This window comes from Ictidomys tridecemlineatus, chromosome 8, assembly GCF_052094955.1.
Source record: "Ictidomys tridecemlineatus isolate mIctTri1 chromosome 8, mIctTri1.hap1, whole genome shotgun sequence".
Lineage (NCBI taxonomy): Eukaryota > Metazoa > Chordata > Mammalia > Rodentia > Sciuridae > Ictidomys > Ictidomys tridecemlineatus.
Window position 1 is genome coordinate 93,945,710 of NC_135484.1, and position 12,618 is coordinate 93,958,327.

Here is a 12,618-nt window from a genome sequence, read left to right on the forward strand (position 1 = left end):
TTTCAAATAATAACTGAATTATGCTTTGTTATTTCTTAGTGGCTTTGAGGAAATGATCTCAATGAAAGATAAAAAAAGCAGCTTAATCAGAAAAACAAAGGGGCAGAGTTGGGTCTGGTTCTCAGTTCTTTTATCTCCTTTGACTAAGTGAAATAAATAAAGACATATCCAAGCTTGAGGTCCTACAGTTACATTTTATATATCTAAATATTTTTTTAAGAGAGAGAATTTTTTTTTGAGAGAGAGAGAGAGAGAGAGAGAGAGAGAGAGAGAGAGAGAGAGAGAGAGAGAGAGAATTTTTTTCAATATTTATTTTTTAGTTCTCGGCAGACACAACATCTGTATTTTATGTGGTGCTGAGGACCGAACCCAGTGCCCTGCGAATGCCAGACAAGCAAGTTACCGCTTGAGCCACATCCCCAGCCTCTATCTAAATAGTTTTTTAAATTAATTCTACTTTTAAAATTTTATTGTGGGGCTGGGGATGTGGCTCAAGCGGTAGCCCGCTCGCCTGGCATGCTTGTGACCCGGGTTTGATCCTCAGCACCACAAACAAACAAAGATGTTGTGCCCGCTGAAAACTAAAAAATAAATATTAAAAAAATTCTCTCTCTGTCTCTGTCTCTCACTCTCTCTTTAAAAATAAAATAAAATAAAATTTTATTGTGATGAATTTCACATAAAACAAAAGTGAACACATTCATATTTCAAAATAAGCAATTCAATGACATTCAATGTTGTAAACCACAAACTCTAGTTCTAAAACATTTTATCATTCAAAAGAAAAAAAAAACCCATGTCCATTAAACAATCACCCTCCACTCCTCCCTCCATCTCAATCCCCAGTCTGTGTTTTGTCTGTATTTGCCTATTCTAGATATTTCAAATAAATGGATTTATAAAACATATAACCTTTGTGAATGAATATTTATGGATTACAATGTTTTCAAGGTATCTAAATAGCATATATCAGTATCTTTTCCTTTTTATGACCGAAGAATACTCCATTATATAGACATATCACATTTGGTTTATCATTCAATGGATGATGGACATTTGTGCTTCACATTTTGACTATTGTGCATAGCACTGATATAAGTATGTGGGTACATTTATAAGTTTGTGCAGTTTTCTATTTCAGTATGTACCTAGAAGTAGAATTGCTGGGTCTTGGTTAATTTTATACTTTTAGAAGAGCTATCAAAACTGTGTTCCAGAGCCACTTTACCCCTAGCTCTACAACAGACTCTGCCTCATACATTCTCATCAGATATGTACAAGGATTTCATTTTCTCCACAGCCCTTTCAAGATTTGTTATTTTCCATTTTTTAAACTAATTAAAGCCATCCAAATGGGCAGTTGATGTAATACCATGGTTTTATTTGCACTTATTCTGGATTCAAGACCTTTATCAGATATTTCATTTTACAGATATTATTTCACATTTTGTAGAGTGTCTTTACTTTTTCTTGATATTATCCTTTGATGCATGAAAATTTCAAGTTCTATTAAGTTCAACTTATCTACTTTTTCTTTGGGTGCATATGCTTTTGGTCTCTAAGAATTCATTGCCAATTCAAGGTCATGAAATTTTATTCCTGTTTTCTTGTAAGAGTTTCTAAGTGTATTATGGTTTTAGATCTTAGATTCTCAGTACATTTTTAAAGATAATTATTGTATATGGTGTAAGGAAGGGCTACAACTTCTCTCTTTTTCATATAAATGTCTTGTTCTAGAAATGTTTTGAAGATTATTTTTGCTTCCATTGAATGGCCTGGCACCATTATTGAAAATCAGTGTGTCATTTATATATGTATTTGCTTCTTGACTCTGAGTTGTGTTCCATTGTTCTATGTGTCTATCTTTATTCCAGGACTATGCTGTTTTGGATACTGTAGATTTGTAGTAAGTTTTTAAAACAAAAGTGTGATTTCTCCAACTTTGCTTCTTTTTTTCAATATCAGTTTAGTTATTTAAGATCATTTGCAATTCCATATGACTTTGAGGAATGGCTTTTGGGGGTATTGGCAGGAATTACATGGATTCTGTGGATTGCTTTGGGTAGTATTGCCATCTTAATAATATTAACTCTTACAAAACATTAACAATTTAACAATTCCATGTATTTAGGTGTATTTTAGTTTACAGAATATAATTCTCTGCTCTCCTAGGTTATATTTACTACTACAAATTCTTCTAGGTATCACTGAAAATTAAATCATTTCTTTAAATTTCTTTTTCGATTGTTCATTGCTGTTGCACAGAAATATATCTTCTTTGGGGGGTTTGGCCCTGTGATGAATTATTTCTTAAATTTAATAGTTTTTTGTGAAGTCTTTGGAATTTTCTACTTATAGAATCATACTATCTGTGAGAGATACAGACTTAAATATTCCTTTCAAATTCGGATGCTGTTTCTTGTTCTTTTCATAATACTCTGAATAGAACTTCAAATACTATGTTGAATAAAAGAGGTGAAAGTGGTAGAAGTGTCTTATCTCTGAGCCTAGGAGGAAAATTTTGCCTTTGGCTTGCTGTTGAGTATGATTTAGCTAGATTTTTCCATAAACAACTTTTTTTTACCATGTCGAGGAAATTCCGATCAATTTCTAATTTCCCAAGAGTTCTTTTAATGAAGCAATGACTGATCCCAACTTTTGCAGCAATAATGTAGTAGCATTACTGCTTCTGAAACTGCCACATAAAAGTAATAACTTTTGTTTCTGTGCCCTGTTACTTCTATTCCTCTCCTTGGATTCTGAACCACCCAACTAAATGCATTCAAGAAACTATAGAACACATTATTTTGGAAAGAAGCATGCACTTTGTCCATGATGTCCATTAAACTGGATGAAAGCATTCAGAAGATGCAGGGTAAAGCCACAAATGCAGGAATATCAGGACACAGTCAAAGTCCAAGATCATATCCGATATGAATGTAAACTAAAGATTTCTTTAAACTTTCATATCTGTCATTAAAATAAAACTGTAGTATTTTATACTATCTATTCAAAACAAAAGTGTATGTCTATAATTTATTTAGAGTAATTTTAAAAATAGCTAAATGTTTATAAAGTGACACAATTGCAATATTTAAAAGTAAAAATTAAGCAAACACTTATTTTTATTATTTTTTGGAAAGAAGAGATAAATAGGTAATTTATATATATATATATATGTGTGTGTGTGTGTGTGTGTGTGTGTGTGTGTGTGTGTTTGTATCCTTAATGAGAGTTATAATTATATTTTTAAATTGGTATTTTTGAGGCCAAATTTGTAAATTCAGTGGACACTTTTACAAACACTGTTTGAGGTAAGTATGGGCTTGTTCTCTCTATGTCTAGCTGGCAAAATGTGATATTCAATCCATTATGTGGATGAAATACCTTGAGGCTATTCTTGCTAATACTTACATAATTTTTGTTTATTCTGAAAAAAATTCAGCTTACAGAAAAGTTACAAAAAAGAAATTTCTCATTATGCCCCTTATCCAATTTCTCAAAGTGTTCATGTTTCACCGCATTCACAAAACCTCATTGTCATTCTCTGTCTTTGCCTCTGAGCCTCTTTCTGTATGTACACTTTTTTTTTCTTAATTATTTGGGAGTAAGTGGCAAATAAGATGACCCTTTGTCCCTTGAATACTTTATTGCTTATTTCTAAAAAACAAAGACACAGACTCTCTCTCCAGTGTTGAACTGCTAAATTCTTGAACTTGGAATAATGCTTTCTAATTTCATTATCATTCTTTCCTAATGCCTATTACCTGATTTGTAAAAGATATTTTGTGTAGTACTGTTTTATGTTTATTTTATACAGTAGGATTTCATAAGAATTGTTTTGTGCATTATATTATCTTAACATGAGAGACTAAAATGACAAAAAAAATTTATCAAACAAGTATCACTACTAATTGAAAACTTTGAAAGGGATGGCATTTTCCTAAAATACTACTTCAATTTTAGGTAATTTTTTCTAGGAATGATTTTTAAAATAATATCTAAATTAAAATTTAATCTAACCTTATTTACTTGTATTGATCATGATATAAAATAATTTCTTATATGTTTGTCTCCATGGCACAAGTGTTACTATATTGGATGACAGTTTTTATTAAATCATCTCTTAGCCTTCACTTCTTTATTTTATACTGAGTACAAATACAACAGAGATCAGATCTTTGTTTGCTGTGTATGAAAATGTTGCATTTTACTGATGTGATTTCTTACTTTAATATATTGATCTTCAGAAATATCAATACCTGAGCCACAATTCAACAATTCAAAGGTTTAATTTTAAGAAGACAGTCAATAGCTTTCTCCTGAAATGACAACTTCCTTTCCCTCTCCCAAAATGAAGTACTGCTCCTTGGCTGCCATCAAAGCCAGCCAGAAGATGTCAGTGTGGCTAATGTCCATGGAGATACAACTTGAACGGATCTCAGTTTCCCAAACGCGCATAATTTCAAAATTAGAAACAAATTATTTAGGCTCTCAGGCCACTTTAGAATGAGAACTGTTTTTTCCGTGTCCTTAATTCCAGTCCTGAGTATTCACAACAGCCTTGTTCCAAACACTCAACAAATGTCTGCTCTTCTCTCTCTTCTGCTGTTCCTAAATCATACATTTGTATTAGCTTAAATATTACACCCAAATTTGAAAGCTTTCCAGTCAGCACTAAAACGTATTCTAGGTATCAGTGGTAAATATTAATGTTGTGCTGTGGCCCATTAGCATATAGCATAACTTTCTGTTCTAAACACATTACAAATGAGAGATTTTTCATTGTCCATACTATTTACTAGTATTGGTTATCAATAGAGCCAAACCTCCATTCCCCTCTGCTCTTTCATATATCATGGATGTTATAAGAGAAACTGGAGCTCATTTCACTCGTGTATTTAGTGAAACTAAAAGAAACTGCAATATTAGAATCATGCCTTCTAAAAAATGGGCTCTGTCAGGCTCTTCAATAAATAAGAGTTGGTGAATATTTCAGTTCTTTATTGTATCCTGTGTTAGGCATCAAGTCATTAGAAGGTTAAGTAAATGTTAAGTGTGTAAATGGAGTTCATCAGTTTTCATTATCATTACATAAATTACTGAGTTCTAAAAATTTTGCTAAACCCTGGTTCTTATTTTGAGTGAGTTCTATTGAATCCTTGCAGTAAATATTCAAGCCAGTGTCGTATCCATAAAGTTGATAAAAAAACTCTGAAAGAAGTAGAAACTCTGTATTTTATTTGATATTGCAGAATGTGTATTTTTTATTAGTGTGCAAAGATAAGCCTGATTAAATGCCCTTTATCCTGGCCTTTCTTACAAGGGTATGTGAAAGTATTGAATACACAGTTTCTGCATTAATCACAGAACATAGTCTCTAGGGCATCACGTCTACATATCCTTTGAACTGAAATTTGGTTGTGGCAAGTTTTCTTTTTCTCATAATATTCCATCATTGAAATAATGGCTCAGTAAATGTAACCTCATTAAAAACAAAAGCCCTTTCAGGACTAGAAGACCTGTTTAAAGTAAGAAAAACCTTTAACTATGGTAAATAAATCAATTTGATGGTGATTTTGATTATATACAACATTAGAAGAGGACATGAGCTACCAGCCATTATAATTTATTCATGTACATGCACTATTACACTATATTAAATAATAATTTATAGAAGGTTCTTGTTATTTTCATTTATGTTTATAAAATGTTGCATTCATAAGGTTTATCTGAGAATATTTAATGAATAATTGTTGTCCTCATAAAATATTTATACATAAACCAGTAGAGAACACATAGTGACATAGAGCCATCTATTGAAAACACATGGATCTGATACTGATGTGTAAGTGTATAGCACTAGAGTTTGCTTTTATTTGGCTATATTCTCTTTGGAAAAAGGCAATATTTTGTGAGTCAATTCTGAAGCATATTGATTTCTAATGGTCAATGTTGCTTATATATGTCTATCATGTTCTAAGTATACAAGTTATCCTAAAGTTTAGAATAATATTAATTTTCTAAGTTATGTAAGTATATTGTTACTGGTGAAATGCACTTTATGTGTTTGAAGAGGGTTATAGGAAAAAGTATAAATAAGAAGTCTTTAGTTTTGATAATATCTAGAAAATATAAAGGTAGGTAGTTGACCATATTTGTAAGGATCTAGGTTATGGACATTTCATAATAGCAATTGGACAGCTCTCTGTGGTATCTCCTTAGTGCACCTTGAATTGTGGAAAAGAAGACTATAAATAATAAAGTAATTGTTGTTGCCAGACATAATAAATTTATGATGTCTTTTTGATAGAAAACTGGGATTGAGTATGTCCCCATAAGCAACATTTACTTTTAATCTCTTGGTATGCTGCAACATAAAATATAGCTTCAATTATTGTACAATACTTTTTCTAATTTATATTATAAAACTTCTACAATCTTTTAGCTATGGTTGATAACTTATCCAATCTTTACTGCTCTGGCAGCTTTTAGCCACCTCTATGAAGATTGGCAGCTTGTTTTACCTTCATGTCTCGTTCACCTCAGGTGCAGGATGCATAACCCTTCAACCACTGAACATCCTGTACAGAATCAAATAAAAAAAAATAACACTCTCTGTACATATCTTCAATTCTAAATTGCACTTTCTTTGAAAGTAAGGTAACAGCAAGAAGGCAATCTTCTCAGAAGCACATCCAAACAGAAAGGTAACAATACTTTAGGATCCCCCATTATATGTAGAATGAGATCAAAATTATTCCCTATCCATCAAATCCTGGGTAGTTTGTCCTACACCCAACTATCCCATTTTTCCCCGTTTCCTCCCTCTCACAGATCACTATGGTTACATTGACCTTAGTGGATTTCAAGAATAGGCCCAGCTCTTTCCAGTCACAGGACTTTCGTAAGGGCAAGTTCCCTTGCTTGGAATGTCTTTTTATTTTTTATTTATTTATTTTTGCTCATTTTACACAGCTAATTTCTTTATTTGTTAGGTTTTATCTTAAATGTTTTAAGTAATACATATATATCCATATATATATGTACACACACACACACACACACACACAGTAGAGCATCAGTCTTGTGTTTTCTTTTCCTTGGTTGGTTCCTCTCTTTATCACAACCAACAATTACCATTTCTTTTGTTTGCATAGTTTTATTTGTCTTCCTCCATTATAAAATATCTCTATGATGACAAGAAATGAAATGTGTGTATCTTGTTCATCAATATTTCTTTAATTTCATATACAGTTTCTATTACATTTCAAAATATCCAATAAATTTTTACTAAATGAACACAATAGATAAATTAAATAGTTAACAGTAGGCTAAAGGAGTGCAACCTAAAACTAAGGATAAATTAGTTATGAAACTTGAATTCTCTTTGTCTTAGTCTCCTCATCTGTAAAAATAGAGAAAGTAATCCTTAGCCTATGTTTTTCAGAGTGCTTTTGTGAAGCCAAATTGAGATAATGGACTTGACACATGTTAAACTTTTTAAACATTACACAAATACAAGATAATGTCCCAATTTCATTTAAGAAAATTAATATATAAGGAGAAGATTTGAATATAGTAAGAGAGCTTGGAAAGGTTTCAGCATATTTTATTCGTAAGAAAGTTGGCCCCATAATTCCACACCAAAAGGGGAATTGGGAAATGACTGTTTATCTATGGAAAGTATCCTAGCATTTGAAGTATGCACAGAGAAGAATGGGCTTTGCCTCAGTTGTTGGTTAAACCCATGTGGGCTTAACTCTCCCTAAAATAGAGATGGCACAGATATAAAGCGGCTCAGCACCAGTACCTGAAACAGCGAAAGAGACTAGCACACCTAAAATAAGGAGAAAAGGGAAAATTAGAGCAACCGCTGTTATCTATTTTCTAGACTTTTCTTTCATATTTCTTCTTAATTCTTTCGCACACCGTGGGTAATTAACTGGTTTTAAAAATCAGTGTCCCCGCCCCAGAAAGGCCTGAAGGGGAGGAGGAAGGGATGGATGGGGGAACTGGAACTAATTCAGTATTATAATGATCCTACCCTGGAAGCATGCTGCTGTACAACAACATCGCCCCAGAGCCGCTTTATTTGTTTATCAATGAACATCCTACTGCGTCCTCAAGATGTAGGTCATCTGAAATCTCAGCCACAGATCACCTGCGGTCTTTATTATATTTCCAGACCCGGTGCGCTGTTGATTCCTGGAGTGCGTCTGAACTGCAAGAGGGAAAGGAGACACCTGTGCCTTAGGGACGCAGGTGAAGTCCATCTGAGACTTTCCCTGGAGCTTTCCCACCCCCACAGAGGCTCACTACTCATCCCCATTTCCTCCGTTTTAAACCAGAGCCTCTCTGTTTAACTAGTGCTTTTCCCGCTCTCTCCATCCTCCGCACCTCAGCAGACAGCACAGAGGGTTCCACAGAACTGGGCATGCCTAATAACCAGAGAAGGCTGGGCTGCAAGAAGAAAGCGTTTGCACCTTCTGAGCTCCCCTCCCCTCTGCAGCGGCCTCCTGCCAGTAAGACAACCCGACGTGCAGTGTGGCCCAATGAGAGACCGAATCCTTTGCGGGCGTCCCGCCTCTCCTGGCACCACCACCAATGAGTGGTTGGTGGAGGTGGGCCGCGCCCTGTTCCCGCCTCCCCAGTTAAGGCCGCTGGTGTGAGCCGAGGCTCAGCGCGAGCGAGGGACGACGGAAGGGACCGATAGGTGTGGGCGCGGGGCCGCGCAGCCCGACGGCGGGAGTAGCAAGCACTCGGTGCATGGGCCAGTGAAGACGCGCAGAGATCCCTTTGCAGCGGCGGAGGCGGAGCAGCGCGGGAGCTAGGCGCTGCCCGGCGACCCTGCGTCCAAGCGAGCGAAACCTCGCGCTTCGCCCGGGGACGGTCCGAAGTCCGCGCTATGGAAGAGGAGAAATATTTGCCTGAGCTGATGGCAGAGAAAGATAGCCTGGATCCATCTTTTGTGCATGCATCGCGCCTTTTGGCTGAAGGTAGGACTTGCCCCTGTGGATGGGCACAAACCGTCGGCTGCCCATCTTCCCCGCGGCTTGATTAGGGGAGTGAAGTTGGGGAGGGACGCCTTTCTTAGCCTTCGCAGAAAGTGTCCTCCCTGAAGATGCTCGCTTCAGAGCTCAGGAGGACGGAACCTGTTCTTGGGGAGGGCAGCAGTGCTCCTTCTCTATGTCTTAATTTGGGGAAGACCAAAGCTACAAGATTATGTGACCTGTTAGGCTCATTGACCAAGGGAGGGGAAAAGCATAAAGTGTAACACAGTCTACTTCGCTTAGGGAAGGAAGGGAAATCAGTTTGGAAGTAAATAGTGATCAATGTAGTGTTCTAAGAGCTTCTTAGCTATGGATCAGTTTCCCGCTCCCCCCACCCCTGCTGCATTTGGGAAGTGATTTTGATACCCTTTAATCAAAGTCTTTTCTATGGAAAGTCATAGAATTAATCAAGATTAAACTATCCATGATTGTGTATTTATGTGAAGGTGGTAAGCAGAGACTAAAGTGCTTATACATTTATTTGAAGTGTGATGATTGGGTACTCTGCCAGATATTGGTCCCTGGGAACACTCCATAATTGATCAACTGTTCTACCAAGTGTGCATTTTCTTTTGTGTACCTGTAATGTTGAAGGAGATTCCATTCCCAGAGGAACATATATGTATTGCCTTTTGCTTTGCTTTGAAAGGTTTTTTTTAAAAAGGCGCACGCGCTCACACACACACACACACACACACACACACACACACACACACAAACTTCTGTATAACAAATATTATCCCAAATTTACTCAATTTATATTGAAATAATGACCTGTAACTATTAAAGACACTGCCTATATCTGTAGTAATCTACACATGCCTTTTTAAAAACAATTGCAGATTTGGGGGGATGAATGCTTCATTAATAATGAATTGCTTCATCATCAAATTGGCTTCAGTGTGTTTTGTAGCTTGGGTTGTTATGGACTTACCTACCACAAAACTAAAAGTGACAACTTCCTTTACTCCAGCTCCTCTGCATTAATATAATTTTTTTGAGTCTTAGTTGTACATGGAAGGAAAAATTATTCTCCACATATGATTTATAAGACGTTAGCTTTATTTTTATATTTTACTGATGGATGTTATTTATACTAACAGCAAAATGTTTGCATGCTAAATAGGAAAAAATTATAATCAGAATATGGAACATGTGAAATAGCTGAACTGTTTTCAAGGAAAGGGCTGGTTTTGTAAAGTGATTGAGAGTAAAATGCAATTATACTCGTTACTTTCTTGATTACTGAATATAAAAGCATAGGAATTAAAGTGGAAAGTAAAGTCGATTAAACAACTAAACTCTGTCTCCTTTTTAAAGACAGCTACATAAAAATAATAGGAATACTGAAACATGAGTTAATGAAGGCTTACAGTTGTTTAAAATGATTAAAAATGCAACTCAGCTGTCTGTTTACTTCACTATTTTCCAGTGTCTTCATTTAGCATATAATGTCTTTAAAGTGCAAAAAAAAGTTACAAATTGATAATTTTTTATTACCTGCTAATTGGAGTTTGCTTTGGGACAGCTGACTCAATGACTGATTCATCAGTCATTAATGTGAGTTTTTGTACCTGAAAACTGCCAAATCAACAAGATGCATAAGAGAAACTCTTCAGAGAGTGGAGGACATATTTATTTCTGCAACTGGTAAAACAGGAAGAGAAGACTGTGCACCTGGCTCTTTTAACATTTTATCTTTTCTACCGTACTTGATTTCTTCATACTTAGGACCATTCTGATGTACCCTGTAATTTAATTTTTTCCCAGCAGGGGGAAGCATGTCCTGCTTTTGTAAAGAATTAGGAGGAAAGCTCCTAAACAGAAAAGCATCTAAGTAAGAAACAAAGAAGGTGCCCAAATTTCAGAGAAATCATAATAAGGAAAAGAGAATGAAGGAGATGATGATTATAATCTTATAGTACATAAAGAGTTATGCTAAAGGATGCTTAAGGTTTAAATTTCTTCTCTAATTGTACCTGGGGAACTTTATGTGTTTATTAAAGAATATAAGGTGAGTGTTCTTTGGAATCTCAGTGAATCTTAGTGTATATTTTATGTTATAGACTTTTCATTATATTTTCAAAGGCAGTTTTCCAAGATTTCTAGGTTTTGTTTCAGGTCTCTGTAGAAGGTTGTTGAGATTATTTTATTTCTCATACTTGGAAATGCACTGATTGAAGGCAGTGGCTATAAATAAACCTGACATAGATATTCATTTGGAAGAAAGGTGCACACTGAAGTACATTTCAGTCAGTATTGTGCAGACAGTCTCAAGACTGAGTGAGTAATAAAAATGATCCAGATGATTCAGTTCTTTCGAATGATTTTCCAGAAGCTGATACATATAAGGGCAGTGTGATATAAACCAATGAGTTTCCACAGTGATTTTATTTTGCTTTTTGATTGGAGATAGATGCAAATCAGTGCTCCTTTGGGACTGCTTCATTTAGAATTGAAGGCCATGAGGTTAAAAGTACTAGTTTCTTGGTTATTTTGTTGTATTTTGTTGTATTTTACTTTTTTGGTGTTAAGATTTCAGTAGAGATGATTCTGAGAACACTGCTGGGAAAAAAAAAAACCTGAACATTTTATGTATTTGATTATTACTTAGAAGAGATCTTGAAGAATGTGCTTTAGAGAGTGTTTTCAAAGTGTTTGATTAGTTAAAATAATTTTCCTCCTGTAATTATAATGTTATTTAGTTATCCATTTATTATAGAAGGTGTTTTTGCATATGATAAAACAGCGAACTCAGCATGATTCTTAAGTTCTACTGCGCTTCTGAATTTGCTTGCCAGATGAAATTACATGAGGTTATTTATATCTATGCTACTTCTGGGAAATGCATTAAACTCTGAATCCAGATACCTGGATTTTAATTCCACTTTTACCTAAACTGAATCTTGGTAAGCTTCCCTTCCCTGGGTCCAGTGTCCTTGTCTCTCAAATTAAGGAGTTGCACTACATGATGTGTACATTTTTTTTGCAATTCTAATTAAGTTCCAGATTACTGCTGATGTAGAGGAGGGGTGTTTTGTACATTCAGAACATAAAAATTAATGTCTGCATATTCTTGAAACTTTTTTCATTTGTTCCTAGTTTGATAATTAATAATTCATTCATTACGCTACAATGTAATTTGAGACATATACATTATTTTGGGTACTGCATACATTTATATTCTTCAGTCTATTGAACTATTATCAAGTCTTGTGTCCAAAAATGTGTGTGTATGAAAATATTCTTATTTGAAGTAAGTCATCACTGCTGATAGACATAGATCAGTTCAAATTTGTAGATTTAGTTACAGTAGTTCTAGGAGCACTATTAATTTCTAAGACTTCCTAGTCTGAATTCCTTTGCTATTTTTTTTTTTTTTTTTTGGTACTGGGGATTGAACTGGGTGCTCCACCACTGAGCTACATCCCTGGCTCTTTTTATTTTTTAGTTTTGGGACAGGGTTGCCCTAAGTTTCCAAGGCTGCCCTGGAACTTGTTATCATCCTGCATCAGCCTTTAGACTCAATATAGAATTGTGTCACTGTGCTTGTCTCCTACCTTAG

At 35.1% G+C, this 12,618-nt stretch overlaps 1 protein-coding gene across 20 annotated transcripts in view; it reads left to right on the top strand.

Moving 5' to 3' along the window:
- The first annotated feature begins 8,631 nt into the window (after positions 1-8,631).
- The window catches only part of Khdrbs2 (KH RNA binding domain containing, signal transduction associated 2), a 586,688-nt gene continuing 582,701 nt past the window's right edge, over positions 8,632-12,618 (top strand). For 13 of the 20 annotated variants that reach the window (XR_013425072.1, XR_013425073.1, XR_013425064.1 and 10 more), the window contains exon 1: positions 8,634-8,999. Coding sequence is in view for 3 of the 20 variants with exons in the window: in XM_005318523.4 (XP_005318580.1) it covers positions 8,909-8,999 (91 nt within the window). In the remaining 17 variants the exon portion in view is untranslated. Of the gene's footprint in view, positions 9,000-12,618 lie in introns of all 20 variants that reach the window. The other 7 variants (XR_013425076.1, XR_013425077.1, XR_013425079.1 and 4 more) reach the window with 2 other exon arrangements.